Genomic DNA, 20,823 nt, shown 5'->3' on the forward strand with positions numbered 1-20,823 from the left:
GTACTCAGGAGAAGTAGTATTATGTGTTTTGGGGTGTATTTTTACACATACCCATATTGGGTGGGAGAAATATCTCTGTAAATTGACAATTGTGTGTAAAGAAATCAAAAAATTGTCATTTACAGAGATATTTCTCCCACCCAATATGGGTATGTGTAAAAATACACCCCAAAACACATTGTACTACTTCTCCCGAGTACGGCGATACCACATGTGTGGCACTTTTTTGCACCCTAACTGCGCTAAGGGGCCCAGAGTCCAATGAGTACCGTTAGCATTTCACAGGTCATTTTGAGAAATTTGGTTTCAAGAATACTCCTCACGGTTTAGGGCCCCTAAAATGCCAGAGCAGTATAGGAACCCCACAAATGACCCCATTTTACAAAGAGGACATCCCAAGGTATTCCGTTAGGAGTATGGTGAGTTCATAGAAGATTTTATTTTTTGTCACAAGTTAGCGGAAAATGACACTTGGTAAAAAAACCCAATAACAATCATTTTCCGCTAACTTGTGACAAAAAGTAAAATCTTCTATGAACTCACCATACTCCTAATTGAGTACCTTGGGGTGTCTTCTTTGTAAAATGGGGTCATTTGTGGGGTTCCTATACTGCCCTGGCATTTTAGGGGCCCTAAACCGTGAGGAGTAGTCTTGAAACCAAATTTCTCAAAATGACCTGTGAAATCCTAAAGGTACTCATTGGACTTTGGGCCCCTTAGCGCAGTTAGGGTGCAAAAAAGTGCCACACATGTGGTATCGCCGTACTCAGAAGAAGTAGTACAATGTGTTTTGGGGTGTATTTTTATACATACCCATGCTGAGTGGGAGAAATAACTCTGTAAATGGACAATTGTGTGTAAAAAAAATCAAAAAATTGTCATTTGCAGAGATATTTCTCCCACCCAGCATGGGTATGTGTAAAAATACACCCCAAAACACATTGTACTACTTCTCCCGAGTATGGCGATACCATATGTGTGACACTTTTTTGCAGCCAAACTGCGCTAAGAGGCCCACAGTGCAATGACTACTTTTAGGCTTTACAGGGGTGCTTACAATTCCGCACCCCCCAAAATGCCAGGACAGTAAACACACCCCATAAATGACCCCATTTTGAAAAATAGACACTTCAAGGTATTCATTGAGGGGCATGTTGAGTCCATGGCAGATTTCATTTTTTTTTTGTTACAAGTTAGCAGAAATGGAAACCTTTTTTTTTTTTTTTTTTGTGACAAACTGTCATTTTCCGCTAACTTGTGACAAAAAATAAAATCTTCTATGAACTCACTATGCCTCTCAGTGAATACTTTGGGATGTCTTCTTTCCAAAATGGGGTTATTTGTGGGGTATTTATACTATCCTGGAATTTTAGCACCTCATGAAACATGACAGGTAGTCAGGAAAGTCAGAGATGCTTAAAAATGGGAAAATTCACTTTTTGCACCATAGTTTGTAAACGCTATAACTTTTACCCAAACCAATAAATATACACTGAATGGGTTTTTTTTCATCAAAAACATGTTTGTCCACATTTTTCGCGCTGCATGTATACAGAAATTTTACTTTATTTGAAAAATGTCAGCACAGAAAGTTAAAAAAATCATTTTTTTGCCAAAATTCATGTCTTTTTTGATGAATATAATAAAAAGTAAAACTCGCAGCAGCAATCAAATAGCATCAAAAGAAAGCTGTATTAGTGAGAAGAAAAGGAGCCAAAATTCATTTAGGTGGTAGGTTGTATGACCGAGCAGTAAACCGTTAAAGCTGCAGTGGTCTGAATGGAAAAAACAGCGCTGGTCCTTAAGGGGGGGTAAAGGCTGAGTCCTCAAGTGGTTAAATGGAAATAAATATGGCAGCCTCCATACATCTCTCTCTACAGTTCTCCTTTAATAAAAATCCCCACACTGAGTTTTATAATGAACTATTTCCCTCCCACACCCTCCCATAGTACCCAAACTTTTTTTTTTATGGGGAATTTTTTTTTACACATATATAAGTAGTTACCTTAAGGACTGAACTTTCCAATATTTATGTCAAGAGGGTAAATTACTATTAATTTTTAATTCACAGGCTTGTAATTAGTGAAAACTGAAAAAATGCACCTTTATTTAAAAAAAAAATATTGGCGCCATACATTTTTTAAACATTGCAATACCCGGGACCCATGGGCAAATAAAATGTGTGGCTTTTATCCACCGTAGTACATTTTATTTTAACACTATAATGGCCAAAAACTGAGAAATAATGCATTTTTCAATTTTTTTCTTATTATTCCAATTAAAATGCATTTAGAATAAAATAATTCTTAGCATACTGTACCTCCCAAAGAAAGCCTAATTGGTGGCGAGAAAAACAAGATATACAGGGTGCGCCATTTATATGGATACACCCCATATACGACACCATACCATCAATTTTTTTGTTCCAACAGTCTTGGAGGGATCTATCCAGTGTGGGTTAGTGTCAGACCAATAGTGGTGGTTTTGTTTGTTAACTTCACCATTCACATAAAATGGTGTATCCATATAAATGGCCATATTAGGAGTATCCATATAAATGGCCCACCCTGCAGATCATCTTATTGTGATTAGTAGTGATTAAGTTATTGGCGAAAGAATGGGAGGCGCAGTGACAGGTGAAAATTGCTCTGGTCCACAAGGGGAAAAAACCCTCAGTGGTCAAGTAGTTAAAGAGAACCCGCACTGAAAATGTAGTTAAACAGCAAATAGCTAAAGAGAGGGAAGCCAGAGGAACATTTGTAAATTGTACTCCTAAAACTGTAGCAACATTGACAACAAAAGTGAGGCAGAGAAATAGACAGGAGAAGCATTTGAAACAAAATGGGGGTGTAATAAGGATAAGCTGAAAATGAAGAATAATATGTTGGCTTGGCTCTTTCAACCCATCATAATTAAAAACGTGAATATTGGAGTCAGGCTGTCTTTTTGATGCTTCTCCAGGTAATGCTTTGTGACCAGAACTGCTTTACAGTAATCTAGTCTCCCACATTACAAAATCTACGTCCTCAAACTTGTCAGTTGGCCCCAATGTTCACTATGCAGCTGTCTGCTTGATATTCACTGCACTGCCGTGCAATACTACAATTGCTTTTTACCATCTGCTAGCTATCTAATCAAACCAACAGGTGGAGCTCTAAACAGATATCATATTTTCATTTCTGGTATACAGTGCATCCAGTACTCTGTGAAGTGACACTGGATGAGGTACTGAAAAAGAATGGCATATGTATTTCTAACTTTATTTCTTTCTCTGTTTTGATTTGTTTATGGTCAGTTATCAGCTGAAGAAGTTTAGAACTCTCTCTCTAGCAAGCTAGCAATCTCATCTATCTGAACATAAAATTCAGATTATTGATGCTTCAAAGACAATGTTACCTTTAAACACAAAGGAATAAGAAGGAAAAGTTGCTTATCACTGTTAACCAAACAGGATGTGTAAAAAAAAGTCCATTTAGGGCCTGTTTCCACTATTGCAGAATCCACAGAGTTTCACCGCATGCGATTCAAGTGGGGAAACGCTGCCTATTCTGTCAATAAGCACAGCAATTCAGGTAGGCCTTCACACAAGCATGAGTGCTGCGTCCAATATGAAAACGGACATGGAACTCCAGTGGCAATAGGTCCTTAACCACTTGAGGACCACAGTCTTTCTACCTCTTAAGGACCAGAGCCTTTTACTCCATACAGACCACTGCAGCTTTTACGGTTTATTGCTCGGTCTTACAATCTACCACCTAAATGAATTTTACCTCCTTTTCTTGTCACTAAAACAGCTTTCTTTTGGTGCTATTTGATTGCTGCTGCGTGTTTTAGTTTTTATTATATTCATCAAAAAAAGACATGAATTTTGTCAAAAAAATGATTTTTTCTTTACTTTCTGTACATTTTTGTCCAAATTTATTGTGCTACATGTCTTTGATAAAAAAAAGTCCATTCAGTGTATATTTATTGGTTTGGGTAAAAGTTATAGCGTTTACAAACTATGGTGCCAAAAGTGAATTTTCCCATTTTGAAGCATCTCCGACTTTTCTGACCACCTGTCATGTTTCATGAGGTGCTAAAATTCCAGGATAGTATAAATACCCCTCAAATGACCCCATTTTGGAAAGAAGACATCCCAAAGTATTCACTGAGAGGCATGGTGGGTTCATAGAAGATTTTATTTTTTGTCACAAGTTAGCGGAAAATGACACTTTGTGACAAAAAAAAAGTTTCCATTTCTTCTAACTTGCGACAAAAAAAAATGAAATCTGCCACGGACTCACTATGCTCCTCTCTGAATACCTTGAAGGGTCTACTTTCCAAAATGGGGTAATTTGTGGGGTGTGTTTACTGTCCTGGCATTTTGGGCGGTGCTAAATTGTAAGCACCCCTGTAAAGCCTAAAGGTGCTCATTGGACTTTGGACCCCTTAGCGCAGTTAGGCTGCAAAAAAGTGCCACACATGTGGTATTGCCGTACTCAGGAGAAGTAGTATAATGTGTTTTGGGGTGTATTTTTACACATACCCATGCTGGGTGGGAGAAATATCTCTGTAAATGACAATTTTTTTATTTTTTTTACACACAATTGTCCTTTTACAGAGATATTTGTCCCACTCAGCATGGGTATGTGTAAAAATACAACCCAAAACACATTATACTACTTCTCCTGAGTACGGCGATACCACATGTGTGGCACTTTTTTGCACCCTAACTGCGCTACGGGGGCCCAAAGTCCAATAAGTACCTTTAGGATTTCACAGGTCATTTTGCGACATTTGGTTCCAAGACTACTCCTCACGGTTTTGGGCCCCTAAAATGCCAGGGCAGTATAGGAACCCCACAAATGACCCCATTTTAGAAAGAAGACACCCCAAGGTATTCCGTTACGAGTATGGTGAGTTCATAGAAGATTTTATTTTTTGTCACAAGTAAGCAGAAATTGATTTTAATTGTTTTTTTTCACAAAGTGTCATTTTCCGCTAACTTGTGACAAAAATTAGAATCTTCTATGAACTCACCATACTCCTAATGGAATACCTTTGGGTGTCTTCTTTCTAAAATGGGGTCATTTGTGGGGTTCCTATACTGCCCTGGCATTTTAGGGGCCCTAAACCGTGAGGAGTAGTCTTGAAACCAAATGTCGCAAAATGACCTGTGAAATCCTAAAGGTACTCATTGGACTTTGGGCCCCTTAGCGCACTTAGGGTGCAAAAAAGTGCCACACATGTGGTACCGCTGTACTCAGGAGAAGTAGTATAATTAATGTGTTTTGCGGTGTATTTTTACACATACCCATGCTGGGTGGGACAAATATCTCTGTAAATGACAATTTTTTGATTTTTTTTTTACACACAATTGTCCATTTACAGAGATATTTCTCCCACCCAGCATGGGTATGTGTAAAAATACACCCCAAAACACATTATACTACTTCTCCTGAGTACGGCGATTCCACTTGTGTGACACATTTTTGCAGCCTAGGTGCGCTAAGGGTTCCATCGTCATATTCACAGGTCATTTTGAGGCATTTGTTTTCTAGACTACTCCTCACGGTTTAGGGCCCCTAAAATGCCAGGGCAGTATAGGAACCCCACAAGTGACCCCATTTTAGAAAGAAGACACCCCAAGGTATTCCGTTAGCAGTATGGTGAGTTCATAGAAGATTTTATTTTTTGTCACAAGTAAGCGGAAATTGATTTTAATTGTTTTTTTTTCACAAAGTGTCATTTTCCGCTAACTTGTGACAAAAAATAAAATCTTCTATGAACTCACCATACTCCTAACGGAATACCTTTGGGTGTATTCTTTCTAGAATGGGGTCATTTGTGGGGTTCCTATACTGCCCTGGCATTTTAGGGGCCCTAAACCGTGAGGAGTAGTCTTGAAACCAAATGTCACAAAATGACCTGTGAAATCCTAAAGGTACTCATTAGACTTTGGGCCCCTTAGCGCACTTAGGGTGCAAAAAAGTGCCACACATGTGGTACCGCTGTACTCAGGAGAAGTAGTATAATGTGTTTTGTGGTATATTTTTACACATACCCATGCTGGGTGGGACACATATCTCTGTAAATTACAATTTTTTTATTTTTTTTTTTACACACAATTGTCCATATACAGAGATATTTCTCCCACCCAGCATGGGTATGTGTAAAAATACACCCCAAAACACATTATACTACTTCTCCTGAGTACGGCGTTAAGACATGTGTGACACTTTTTTGCAGCCTAGGTGCGCTAAGGGGCCCAACGTCCTATTCACAGGTCATTTTGAGGCATTTGTTTTCTAGACTACTCCTCACGGTTTAGGGCCCCTAAAATGCCAGGGCAGTATAGGAACCCCACAAGTGACCCCATTTTAGAAAGAAGACACCCCAAGGTATTCCGTTAGGTGTATGGTGAGTTCATAGAAGATTTTTATTTTTTGTCACAAGTTAGTGAAAAATGACACTTTGTGAAAAAACAATAAAAATCAATTTCCGCTAACTTTTGACAAAAAATAAAATCTTCTATGAACTCGTCATACACCTAACAGAATACCTTGGGGTGTCTTTTTTCTAAAAAGGGGTCACTTGTGGGGTTCCTATACTGCCCTGGCATTTTATGGGCCCAAAACCGTGAGTAGTCTGGAAACCAAATGTCTCAAAATGACTGTTCAGGGGTATAAGCATCTGCAAAATTTGATGACAGGTGGTCCATGAGGGGGCGAATTTTGTGGAATCGGTCATAAGCAGGGTGGCCTTTTAGATGACAGGTTGTATTGGGCCTGATCTGATGGATAGGAGTGCTAGGGGGGTGACAGGAGGTGATTGATGGGTGTCTCAGGGGGTGGTTAGAGGGGAAAATAGATGCAATCAATGCACTGGGGAGGTGATCGGAAGGGGGTCTGAGGAGGATCTGAGGGTTTGGCCGAGTGATCAGGAGCCCACACGGGGCAAATTAGGGCCTGATCTGATAGGTAGGTGTGCTAGGGGGTGACAGGTGGTGACAGGAGGTGATTGATGGGTGTCTCAAGGTGTGATTAGTTGGGGGAATAGATGCAAGCAATGCGCTGGTGAGGTGATCAGGGCTGGGGTCTGAGGGTGTGGGTGGGTGATTGGGTGCCCTAGGGGCAGATAGGGGTCTAATCTGATGAGTAGCAGTGACAGGTGGTGATTGATGGGTAATTAGTGGGTGTTTAGAGGAGAGAACAGATGTAAACAATGCACTTGGGAGGTGATCTGACGGCGGGTCTGCAGGCGATCTGATGGTGTGGGTGGGTGATCAGATTGCCCGCAAGGGGCAGGTTAGGGGCTGATTGATGGGTGGCAGTGACAGGGGGTGATTGATGGGTGATTGATAGGTGATTGACAGGTGATCAGTGGGTTATTACAGGGAAGAACAGATGTAAATAATGCACTGGCGAATTGATAAGGGGGGGTCTGAGGGCAATCTGAGCGTGTGGGCGGTTGATTGGGTGCCCGCAAGGGGCAGATTAGGGTCCAATCTGATGGGTAACAGTGACAGGTGGTGATAGGGGGTGATTGATGGGTGATTGATGGGTAATTAGTGGGTGTTTAGAGAAGAGAACAGATGTAAACAATCCACTTGGGAGGTGATCTGACGACAGGTGATCTGATTGCGGGGTGGGTGCGGGCGATCTGATTGTGTGGGTGGGTGATCAGATTGCCTGCAATAGGAAGGTTAGGGGCTGATTGATGGGTGGCAGTGACAGGGGGTGATTGATGGGTGATTGACAGGTTATCAGTGGGTTATTACAGGGAAGAACAGATGTAAATAATTCACTGGCGAATTGATAAAGGGGGTCTGAGGGCAATCTGAGCGTGTGGGCGGTTGATTGGGTGCCCGCAAGGGGCAGATTAGGGTCTAATCTGATGGGTAACAGTGACAGGTGGTGATAGGGGGTGATTGATGGGTAATTAGTGGGTGTTTAGAGGAGAGAACAGATGTAAACAATGCACTTGGGAGGTGATCTGACGGCGGGTCTGTGGGCGATCTGATGGTGTGGGTGGGTGATCAGATTGCCCGCAAGGGGCAGGTTAGGGGCTGATTGATGGGTGGCAGTGACAGGGGGTGATTGATGGGTGATAGGTGATTGACAGGTGATCAGTGGGTTATTACAGGGAACAACAGATGTAAATAATGCACTGGCGAATTGATAAGGGGGGTCTGAGGGCAATCTGAGCGTTTGGGCGGGTGATTGGGTGCCCGCAAGGGGCAGATTAGGGTCTGATGTGATAGGTAACAGTGACAGGTGGTGATAGGGGGTGATTGATGGGTAATTAGTGGGTGTTTAGAGGAGAGAACAGATGTAAACAATGCACTTGGGAGGTGATCTGACGGCGGGTTTGCGGGCGATCTGATGGTGTGGGTGGGTGATCAGATTGCCCGCAAGGGGCAGGTTAGGGGCTGATTGTTGGGTGGCAGTGACAGGGGGTGATTTATGGGTGATTGACAGGTGATTGACAGGTGATTGACAGGTGATCAGGGGGGATAGATGCATACAGTACACAGGGAGTGGGTCTGTGGGGGGTCTGGGGAGAATCTGAGGGGTGGGGGTGATCAGGAGTCCCCAGGGGGCAGTTTAGGAAATTTAAAAAAAAAATAGCGTTGACAGATAGTGACAGGGAGTTACATAGTTACATAGTTACATAGTTATTTTGGCTGAAAAAAGACATACGTCCATCGAGTTCAACCAGTACAAAGTACAACTCCAGCCCGTCCCCCACATACCCCTGTTGATCCAGAGGAAGGCGAAAAAAAAACCACCAGGCATGGTCCAATTAGCCCCAAATGGGAAAAATTCCTTCCTGACTCCAGATGGCAATCAGATAAAATCCCTGGATCAACATCATTAGGCATAACCTAGTAATTGTAGCCATGGATGTCTTTCAACGCAAGGAAAGCATCTAAGCCCCCTTTAAATGCAGGTATAGAGTTTGCCATAACGACTTCCTGTGGCAATGCATTCCACATCTTAACCACTCTTACTGTAAAGAACCCTTTCCTAAATAAATGGCTAAAACGTTTTTCCTCCATGCGCAGCTCATGTCCTCTAGTCCTTTGAGAAGGCCTAGGGACAAAAAGCTCATCCGCCAAGCTATTATATTGCCCTCTAATGTATTTATACATGTTAATTAGATCTCCTCTAAGGCGTCTTTTCTCTAGACTAAATAAACCCAGTTTATCTAACCTTTCTTGGTAAGCGAGACCTTCCATCCCACGTATCAATTTTGTAGCTCGTCTCTGCACCTGCTCTAAAACTGCAATATCTTTTTTGTAATGTGGTGCCCAGAACTGAATTCCATATTCCAGATGTGGCCTTACTAGAGAGTTAAACAGGGGCAATATTATGCTAGCATCTCGAGTTTTTATTTCCCTTTTAATGCATCCCAAAATTTTGTTCGCTTTAGCTGCAGCGGCTTGGCATTGAGTACGATTATTTAACTTGTTGTCGATGAGTACTCCTAAGTCCTTCTCCAAGTTTGATGTTCCCAACTGTATCCCATTTATTTTGTATGGTGCTAGACCATTGGTACGACCAAAATGCATGACTTTACATTTGTCAACATTGAATTTCATCTGCCATGTATGTGCCCATATAGCCATCCTATCCAGATCCTGTTGCAATATGACACTATCTTCCTGAGAGTTGATGATTCTGCACAATTTTGTATCATCTGCAAAAATAGCAACATTGCTCACTACTGCATCTACTAGGTCATTAATAAATAAATTGAAGAGCACTGGACCCAGTACAGACCCCTGTGGGACCCCACTGCTAACAGTCTCCCATTTTGAGTACGATCCATTGACCACAACTCTTTGTTTTCTGTCCATTAGCCAGTTCCCTATCCATGCACACAAACTCTTCCCCAGTCCTTGCATCCTCAACTTTTGCACCAGACTTCTGTGGGGAACAGTGTCGAAGGCCTTTGCAAAGTCCAAGTATATCACATCTACAGCATTCCCAATATCCATATTAGCATTCACTACCTCATAAAAGCTGAGCATGTTAGTCAAACAGGACCTGTCTTTAGTAAACCCATGTTGATGCTGAGAAATAAGATTATTTTCTACTATGAAGTCATGTATAGTATCTCTTAGTAACCCCTCAAATAGTTTGCATACAACTGATGTTAAGCTTACAGGTCTATAATTTCCTGGATCAGATTTTTTGCCCTTCTTAAATAATGGGAAAACGTGGGCTGTACGCCAATCCACTGGGACTCTGCTAGTTGCAAGAGAGTCACAAAAGATAAGATAAAGGGGCTTAGCTATAACTGAACTTAATTCTCTTAGGACCCGAGGATGCATGCCATCCGGGCCAGGTGCCTTGTCTATTTTTAATTTATTTAGTCTTGCCTTTACTTCTTCCTGCGTTAAGTATTTAATATTACAGTTAGAAGATTGAGACTCTTCTGCCTCTGTAATTTGCAACAGTGCTGTTTCCTTTGTGAAGACAGAAGCAAAGAAAGCATTTAATAACTCTGCCTTACCTTGGTCGTCCACCATTGAGTTCCCACCCTCATCCTTTAGGATTCCTATACAATCAACCTTTCTTTTTTTAGAGTTGATGTACTTGTAAAACTTTTTTGGGTTAGATTTGATATCCCTAGCGATTTGATTTTCAGCTTCGATCTTTGCCAGCCTAATTTCTTTTTTACAATTTTTTTTGATTGATGGGTGATTAGGGGGGTGATTGGGTGCAAACAGTTGTCCTGGGGGCGGGCAGGGGGGGGGGGGTCTGAGGGGTGCTGTGGGCGATTAGGGGGCGGGGGGGCAGATCAGTGTGTTTGGGTGCAGACTAGGGTGGCTGCAGCCTGCCCTGGTGGTCCCTCGGACACTGGGACCACCAGGGCAGGAGGCAGCCTGTATAATACACTTTGTATACATTACAAAGTGTATTATACACTTTGTATCGGCGATCAGAGCAGGGACAAGGTCCTCCAGCACCCAAGGCTGAGACACCAAAGTGCGCCCCTCCTCCCGCCTCAGCTGTCACACACTGATTACTATTAGACTAAGAGGGCCACAGGGCCCACAACCTCCCCAACACCTTAATATCTAGTTATCTGGCTTGCAGTCACTGCTATGTATCCCCTTTTCTTATTTCTTTCTGCTTCATGCACAATTAGGAATGACAGCTGAATGAATTGTGCGCCCCTCCTACACTGCACCCTGAGGCTGGAGCCTCTCCAGCCTATGCCTCGGCCCGGCCATGTCGGCGATCGCGGGGTTAACAATCCGCCGGCGCTTCCGAATGGCCGGTGGGTTGTCATCGCGGGTGGGTGGAGCCAGTTGCGGGGGAAGCGCGCGTCATCAATGACGCGATCGCTCCCCCGGCATGCCGAAAGGACGCAACGCCCTTGGACGTATTGCGGTCATTTCGGCGTCCACTTTGCTGCCGCCCATCGGCTGTGGGCGGTTGGCAAGTGGTTAAAGAGGGACTTTGCTGAGAAATAGTAGTAGGTGGGATAAATAAATCAATACATTGTAAAAGTGAGAAGTTAAAAAATAGAAGATCAAGAAATGATTGATATTCGCCATGTACTGTAATTTGCTCATGTTTGATCTACAAGTGAGCCAGCACATCATCATCATCTTTACTACTGGCAGACAAGAAAAAAATAAGACAGCACCAGTTACCACACCCATGAACAATGAGATAGGCTAAGGGCTTGTTCACACCTAGGGCATTTTCACTATTTTTTAAGCGCCAGCGATTTGCAAAATCGTCCTTAAAAGCCATTGTGCAATGATTCCCTATGAGAGAGATTACATCTGAGCGGTTCGTTTCCGATCTGCTCAGCAAAGTGCTGCCTATACCATTTTTAGGGTGATTTCGCTACAATGGAAGGTATAGGAAAAGCACAAAATGCTCACAAAATCGCTTTGTGCGGCAATTGCGTTCGCGCTTAGATGAATACATTGTATTTATTAATTTCCGGGTCAAAGAGTTCACTTCCTGACTTGCGCCAGGAAGTGAAAAAAAAACAAAACAAATCGCTCTGCAAAAGCACTTTGAAAAGCGCTTTACACAAAATTAAACTGCGCAGGTAAGCGCCGGGAGGTGCAAAATATCGAAAATCTCTGTTGTCAGCGATTTTGATTTTAGATGTGAACAAAGCCTAAAAGTTTGTTTTTTGTATAGACATACATATGCACAGATAGATACTGGTTTCTAGGCAGTTCGAAAGAGATGTTATTTCCCACAATGCAACAAGTTTCACAAAAAGGAAACTGTCATGACCATGGTCTTCAGAAATTTAAATACATCAGAGTTCTTTTTTATCATATTACTTATTAAAAATGCATTCAAAATCTATTTGTCAATACTAAATTAAATATTTATCCAAAACCAGATGGAGTGCCACAGAAAAATGTAGCCCTTTTGAGAGCTACCACCAGAGGTGCTCTGCTTGCTATAACTGAATTGCTGTTGTTTATCCCCTGCTTATTGCCTGAAGAAGTGGGCTGTGCCCGCGAAACGTGTTGCATCTTTGGGGTATTTTCAATAAATGTGTATATCTATATATTTACAGTCCTTGGTGTCTGCTTTAACGGAGGCGAGTCCACCACTTCCTCCCAGCAATTTTTTAAAAATTTTATGTACTTTTATCCTTCTGGCGCCTTTGTTCACCTACCAATATATTTGAGTCCACCCCAGGTGGAGGGGTGATCTACCCCCTTTCTTCCTATCTACAGAGAGCGACTTCTTAATCCTGAGTGAGGACAGGTCTAATCTCCTCACCTGCCTAATGAGTGGTTACCTAGGTGGTAACCCGTGTTTGTGAGTATTACCATCTCACTGTTTCATTTATCCAATCAATTTTGACATACTACACCATATTGGGCTTTCGAATTCTTTTCAACCATAGTGTTCCTGGTAATATTCAGTAGCACCAGTAGCAAGCACATCCCCGAGTTGTTTGAGTGATGCTGACATAAATATGAATTGTGTGTTCATGGCTTCATGAAGACATGCTCTTAGCAACAAAATGATATCACTAATCTTGAAAAGGATGCAGGTACTGTACATGCTGGTGCAGTGAAGGTCAGTTCTATTAACTATGGAGCCCCCCTTGAAACATCCTCCCAATAGACCTGAGCCCCCTTCCCTAAAGTGTCAGTATGCCAAATTACCCCCCCCCCCTCTTTTCCAGGGCCTTTAAAGAGAATCTGTATTGTTAAAATCGCACATAAGTAAACATACCAGTGCGAAGTAAGAATGGGGGGAGTACAGTGGGAAGTAAGAGCCTTTATAACATGCCAAACTAAGTTTGTCTCCTACGTCATCTTCTGTCCCTGTCAATTTTTTTACGTGGGCAAAACCACCAGGCCCCTCAAGGAGAGAGTGGGGGAGCATTTTAAATCCATAAAATCAGGGAAGGGGTGCCCACGCTTAATCGATCACGTTAGAGAGGCCCATGGAGGTAAGGCGAATTGTTTGAGATTCGCAGGCCTTTTGCATGTCACTAATCCCAGGAGGGGAGGCAATAGAGACCAAGAGCTTACCAGACGAGAATCCCGGGTGATGGGGCCTCTGGGCCTCAATGACAGACTGGAGTTGTCCTGTTTTTTGGACCCCTAGGGCACAGGGCGGTCCCGCATTGGGGACTGTGTGTGCCCCAGTGGGGGAACTTGTGCTTATGTTTCCCCCCCCCCCCCTTCCCCTCCTCCTACTGGGTTTCTTCTCTTTCCTCCCCTTTTTCCCTGCTCTTCCCCACCCGCCTCTCCACCATCTGATCCTGCTTCTTTAATTTTTGACCTAGACAGGGGTGCTCCTTTAAGTCCTGCCCTATTCCCTTCCTGCCTGTCCCTCCTCCCTTCTCATCTCTTTGTTCTCCCACACAAGCTGCTCTCTCTCTCAGATCTCCACTCTTCTTATGCCACAACTGCTCCCGTTTTGGGTTTGTACTCGAGGGTGGCGCCCCGCGATGCACGGGCACCCATCCAGGGGACTTGGACTGAATGTAGGTAATTTGGGCGGCAGGTGCAGTATATGGACGAGATAGGTGGACAGAATTTGCCACCAATATTTTGGTGGCAACGACACTTTTCCTGCATAGAGGGAGGGAGAGACATCACGGAGGGGAAATGGAATTGCCCTGGTGATTGTCCCCCCCGATGCATGAACTCCTCCTTACATGCACTGTCGTACCCGATGTACCCCTGTCCTACCCCTGGGGGATCCTATGTGAGTCGCTGGGGGCCACCAACTCCTGAGGACCCTGTGGTCTTCTTGTTCTCCCTTTTGCGTATGATGCTCCCAGCTTGCTCCTTTTAGTGAGCATTGGGGGAGCACATCTCCTGCCATTCTGGCCCCAACCCTGACATTCCGGGAAGAGGAAATGCATGGGTGGGAGCTAGGACAGCCCCTGATAGGGTTTGTGGGACAGTTGGGGTTGAATGCAGCCCTTTAATTCCAGGGGTTTCACCCATGTATTTTGTGTCCTTCTCTACATGCCTTCCTCCATCAGCATGTTGATTTTAGATTGGGAAATGAGGTGGTTTCTTCTTTTTAAACAAACAAATTAAATAAAGGTGAAGAAAAGGAAATTTCTTTATGTCAGCGAATAAAAAGGAACTCATGGGATATAGACATGACCATAAGAATGTATACAGAATGGAGCGGAATGCACCTTTTCACAATGTTAACCTTTTCAATGGCACTTGGTTTGAGTTTCCCTTTATGTCAATATGTATTGATAAATTTTCCAGCATGTCACAGTTTGCTAGCCACTGGATTTGTGGCCACACAAAGTTGTTTACGTAGCACATAAATGTTTCATTCGCCGTAACGAGGCGATCCTCCCCCTCCTTCACATTCATTGGCTCCACAGGGAACAGCCCCCACTGTCATTCACGCCACACGACGTGGCCAGTCCCCTCCTCCTCAGCCCAATCACTATCACATCACAGTTCCAAGGGCCAATGACGAGCGTGATGGGCGGGGCTTCCTGTTTACATTACGGAAGTCCGTACACGCCGCCATTGCCCAAGGACACACGCACGCGAGCAAGCGCCATACCGGCGCGAAACGGCTGTTGTGCCGTCCTCTCACCCCCTGGTCACACCTCCGCACCCGTCCGGAATACAGGTCAGATCCTTCCGCTTCTTTCATGCTGTGAACCTGTATACCTTGATGCTTATACCTGCTGGTAACAACCTGAAATAAATTATGTGATTTAAGGACGCAGTGCACGGACTGTCTTATATGTACTACAAACATACCAGTGCGTTAGGGGACATCTCCTATTACCCTCTGACACAATTTCGCCGCTCCTCGCCGCATTAAAAGTGGTTAAAAACAGATTTAAAAAGTTTGTTTATAAACAAACAAAATGGCCACCAAAACAGGAAGTAGGTTGATGTACAGTATATCCACACATAGAAAATACATCCATACACAAGCAGGCTGTATACACCCTTCCTTTTGAATCTCAAGAGATCATTTGTGTGTTTCTTTCCCCCTGCATCTCTCATGCACTGAAGTTTCAGGCTGCTCTTTTCTTCCTGCAAACAGCTTTGACCTTGTCTGAATTTCCTCAGTATGTGAAAGCCCAGCCAGCTCAGAGGACGATTTATCCAGCTTGTAAAAGAGAAGAGAGAAGCTGTCCTAATCTAAATAATACACAGGCAGTGTGCATAGAGGGGCCAGGAAGGGGGAGTTCACAGCAGAACCACAACACTGAAGAACTTGGCAGCCTTCCAGACACAGGCCGACAAGTCTGACAGGGGAAAGATAAATTGATTTATTACAGAGACTGTGATAGCAGAAAGTGCTGCAGTAAGCCAGAACACATTAGAATAGCTTTGGGAACTTGTAGGATGATAAAAAACAGGATGCAATTTTTGTTACGGAGTCTCTTTAAGGTTACACCCGCACACACACACTTAACCATGGTCCCAGGGGCCCTTGCCAAGTCTTCAGCAAAGTAGCATCTTACCTGTCCTTGGATGGTTGAAGTTGGAGAAGTTGCAGTCAGAGGATGTTTTGGTACCATTCTTTATTCATGGCTTTGTTTTAGGCAAAATTGTGAGTGAGCCCAGTGCCTTGGATGAGAAGTCCCACACATGAATGGTCTCAGGATGCTATACTGTTGGCATAAGACATTGTACAGCACCACGGAATATGTTGGCACTTTATAAATAATAAATAATAATAATAATAAGACAGGACTGATGGTGACACTCACCTTTACTTCTCCAGACAGTCATTTTGTCAGATGCCTCAAACATTCAGAAAGGGGCTTTATCAGAATAAAATGTCTTTATCTCAGTCCTTAGCAGTCCAATCCCTGAACTTTTTTCGCTCCAGAGTAACTTTAAGCAGAGTGTTATTAGAGACTGGTAAATGGATGATGTTGAGCACAATTTGGTTAATTTTCTTGCATTTTATGCAGGAGTCCCAGTACACACAAAATAATTACGGTACACACAGGCACTCTGAGAGGGAGAGAGAGACATCATTTGTGTACACACACATCAGGCAGTCTCTCTCTATCTCTCAGCATGATTTAAGTTAATAGAGGCCAATGTCATGCAGAGTTGGGCAGGGAAGCTGGTATATAGTTACCTGTTTTGGCACATGTTGTAGATCCTCTGTTCACACCTGCCTTGCTCTGCAATCCTCTTCTCCTCACATCCATCTTCTGACAATGCTCCTGTACCATGACACAAGTTTTCACTGTGGGAGAGAGAGGTGGATGTGAGGAAAAGTGCTTGGAGAGTGGGATAAATGGGACTACAGCATGCACCATGACTGATAACTATAAAAAGAGTACTGCTATGGGAGGTAGGTAATAGTGGCCACACTTGCTGTATGACCCCTTGCCAGTGGGATGCCTAATGGCAGAGATCCCCACAGGAGTGTAGGGGAAGGATTGTGGGGTGGGCCTTTGATTTGCAGTTTTTCCCCTGCTTGGGATACATTTATTGCTTTGATTGCAGGGTTCTACATGTTCCCTTAGTACGTTACTGGACTTGTTGGAAGAGTGGTGACTCTTTGCTGAAATCTCTGCCGTGAGGTAATGGTCTACTTTCTTTTAAGTCAGGCATTAAATTGAAAGGAGTGCCAGTGGTGGCCTATATATTTACATAGGTACATGGGTTACGCCAGTGACATCATTGGTCAATAAGGACAGTAGGAATTATTTTTTTATGGATGAGATTACAAACATGAATCTCTGTTTTTCCAGAGTCAGAACAGAGGCAAAACCTTATGCCAGATACACACGATGAGATTTTCTGGCAGACTTCCTGCCAGATTGATTATTTCCAACAGGTCCGATCTGATTTCCGATCGATTTTCCATAGAAGTGAACGGAAAATCAATCGGAACCTGTTGGAGATAATTGATCTGACAGTAAACCTGTCAGAAAATTGTATCGTGTGTATCTAGCATTATACATGTGGGCCGCAGTATGGGGATTTACTCACTCTTGTTGTCACCTCTGGCCACTGTGCTACATGCCCCATTCCATCACGCTGATACTGGAAGAAAGAAGCATCTGAGTGATGGAATGGGGCGTGGAGTGCTGCGGCCAGAAGTGGCAACAAGGGTGAGTTAACCCCCTCTGTCACGATCCGCTTATATAAAGCTCTGCTTCTGTCCCAATCCTGCTGGGACAGAGATAAATATAAGCACCGGTGTGGTATAAAAGTGGAAGAAAGGAGATGGAGAAATAGCAGAAACTTCCATGCATTGGGCCACTGCTTTTCAGTTAAGTCCAGATATCTCCTCAAAGAACATATTGCCACCTATGATTACAAAAGACTTCTGACAAGCTAATACAACCCCCAAATATACCAGAGATTGCCGTATAGAAGAGGGGACATCGATCAACACAGAAGATACCAAGGATTACTGGCAGGCAATATTAGATGTGTATGTGCGCGTGTTTCCACTTGCAAAAATGTATTAGAACTGACAGCCCATAATATTTTTTCATTAGTTGATCAAAAGCTTTCAGCTTTCTCCTTTTTTCCCAGCCTGCCAGATTTTGATAGCATAATGTATCACACTCAAATACAGTAATTAGTGTATGGATCATTTTATATTAGGAAAAAAAATTGGAGCTAGGGTTAGTCTATTTTATTTAGTTGTTTACATTTACAATGTTCTGTTTTTTTATATTATTAATTTACCCCCAAATGTAATAAAATAAGGCTGATAGGCAGTGGCGAAGCTAAGGAGCTGTGGGCCCCGATGCAAGTTTTACAGTGGGGCCCCCCAAGCACTCTATACAGAACAATTAATACGGCGCACCAAAACCTGCCAATGGCAACTACAGTGTCAGAGGTGCTAGAATGGGATGGGGAACAGTTTGTTAATGATTATCACTATTCAAAGTATCTTTAGAAGTGATTTTTATGAGCACAGGACCAATAGAGAGCTAATACTGTAGTAGAGAGAGGGCCCTTCAGGGCCCCTCTGGCCCAAGGGCCCCAATGCGGTCGCTACCTCTGCACCCCCTATTGCTACGCCCCTGCTGATAGGAATAAGTTGATCAGCAGAGGTAAATTTTTCTTATGGAAAAAAAAAACTGCAGCTATTTATCAGAGCACTTTCTGTTTACAGTATTAAGGAGACATTGTATACAATGTTGTTCATGTTTTTAACGTGTTATTGACATGCAATTTGCCATTGAAATTAATGAAAGTGTTTGCCATTTTGCATTGCAGTATATTACCAAAAAGGTTTATAAATGCAGGATATGGAGAGGACAATGCATGCAAATACACACAAATTAAAAATAAAAACCCCTTTCTCTAAACCACAGCTAATTGTCTGCACTTTTTACCAGTAAATGCTTATATTTATACTTTAACCCATTGTGTATGGAGCCCTCCATGAAGTCAAAATAGACTTGGATGCCCAGAAATACTGTATATTATTATAACTGGGATTCAGGCAGATGAGACCCAGTGCAATTTCTTGCTGAAGCGTGAGAATTCATTGTACAGTTACAAATTAATAATGACTTCTTAGAAGGCTGAAGAGCTTTAGCTTGAAGATGCAGCCCTGGCCCTCCACTTACCATCCACTTCATCCTAGATGGCCTTTTCAAGTCTCTATGCATCTCACACAATGCATGGGTGAAATGGATGAAGGCAATCAGCAAATATTCATGTTGAGCACAGGATAGAATTGGTTTTGGCTGAGAGGACATCAGTGAGCTCTCATGCTGTGGGTGCTGCGGGGTTCTGGACTCTGTGTAACATCATTGATTTGTATCAGGATGAGAGTTGCTGCTGGTTGAATTGCTGCTGTCCGAGGTGCTGAAGTGACAGCATAAAACGCCTGGGATTACTGCTTCAGCTTTATATGGAAAAGCTGAATGCCTGGATCGTTTCTTGTCCCTGATTATATCAGTGTGTATAGTCTGCTGTCACCTCTCTTCCAGTGAGGGATTAATAGGTGTTTATTAGCCGGGGCCCTCGCACTATCTATCTCCCGTAGCTGCAATAGTGAAGCACAACTTCCCCGAGAAGCCACTCCTCCCCATTCAATATATTGAGCTGCTTTACGCATTCTGCTATCAAAGTGAGCAGTGGAGGGTGACGGGGAACGTTTATGCAGATGAATCTTGCAGACACACTTTTTATGAAAGGAAACTTATCTCTGGAGAAACAAAATGTTCCAACGATGTCTGGTAAGAGGGGACCTGAAAAAAAGGGTTAAAACTGGCTGAGGGATAATGGGAACAGCTGGTACTTGCAGACTTTTTCCAGGCTGACACTGGCAACGGTTCTAAAGCTCTCAAATGATGTCCAACGCCGTCTATGCTGCGCTCCACATTCTGCTCAGCATCCTCATCCCCACTGCCAACATTCTGGTCATTGTTATCCTGTCCAATCTACTGAAGAAGAAACCCTGCAAGAGTTACATCTTCATCCTCAACCTGGCGGCTGCAGACCTTCTGGTGGGACTCATGTGCATCCTGGAGACTCTGGATGATATGTTTGATGGGGATTTTGACCGGAATTTGTTCTTCTGCCTGCTGAGGCTATGCTTCACTGTCACTCCTTGTATTGGATCCATGCTGACTCTGCTCTTGATTTCTCTGGACAGGTACCTGGCCGTCAAGATGCCTCTGTATTATATGAAGATTATGAACAACCGGTGCATTGGCATTTCCCTAACAGTCTTGTGGTTGGTGTCCTTCTTGGTTGGCCACATGCCTTTGATAACCCCTTCGCTGCAGCATACCAACTATACGGGGGTGTGTGGACTTTTCTATGCAGCTAAAAGTGACTATCTTTATATCTTATGCTTTATTATTTTTGTGCCAGCCTTATTTACTATTGTGTGTCTCCACACAGCCGTGGGCAGGATTGCTTATGCCCACCATAAACGGATTCAGAGGACCCGGGCCATTAGTGGACTTCCCAACAACCACACAGCACACTCATCTCACTTTAAGGCAGCCCGGACAGTCCTTATTGTCATTGTCTGCTTTACCCTCTCCTGGGGTCCTTATTACATCACTGGAATCATTCAGGCCACCTGCACATCTTGCAAACTTGTTGACTTGCTGAAGGACATATTATTTCTCTTAGGGGAGGCAAACTCCCTTCTTAACCCAATCATTTACACGTTCTATTGTTCGGACATCAGGAGCTATTTTTACAAGCACGTTGTGTGTAGAAGTAGGAAAGTCAAGCCCCAGGGTCTAGCTTTGGTCCAGTTCGCCAACATCAGAGCAGAAGCTATACCCGAGGAGTCCTCCATGGCACAGACCTCTGCTGACAGTATCCACAATATGTCCTTATTCATTGCTTCTGATGACTATAGCAAAGGCACGACTTGA

General features: G+C 43.3%; 1 protein-coding gene across 1 annotated transcript; it reads left to right on the forward strand.

Moving 5' to 3' along the window:
• The first annotated feature begins 19,779 nt into the window (after positions 1 to 19,779).
• GPR119 (G protein-coupled receptor 119) lies at positions 19,780 to 20,823 on the forward strand. Its single transcript, XM_068233303.1, has one exon. The coding sequence runs from the start codon at positions 19,780 to 19,782 to the stop codon at positions 20,821 to 20,823; it is 1,044 nt and encodes a 347-aa protein (XP_068089404.1).

Source organism: Hyperolius riggenbachi, chromosome 4 (assembly GCF_040937935.1).
Source record: "Hyperolius riggenbachi isolate aHypRig1 chromosome 4, aHypRig1.pri, whole genome shotgun sequence".
Classification (NCBI taxonomy): Eukaryota; Metazoa; Chordata; class Amphibia; order Anura; family Hyperoliidae; genus Hyperolius; species Hyperolius riggenbachi.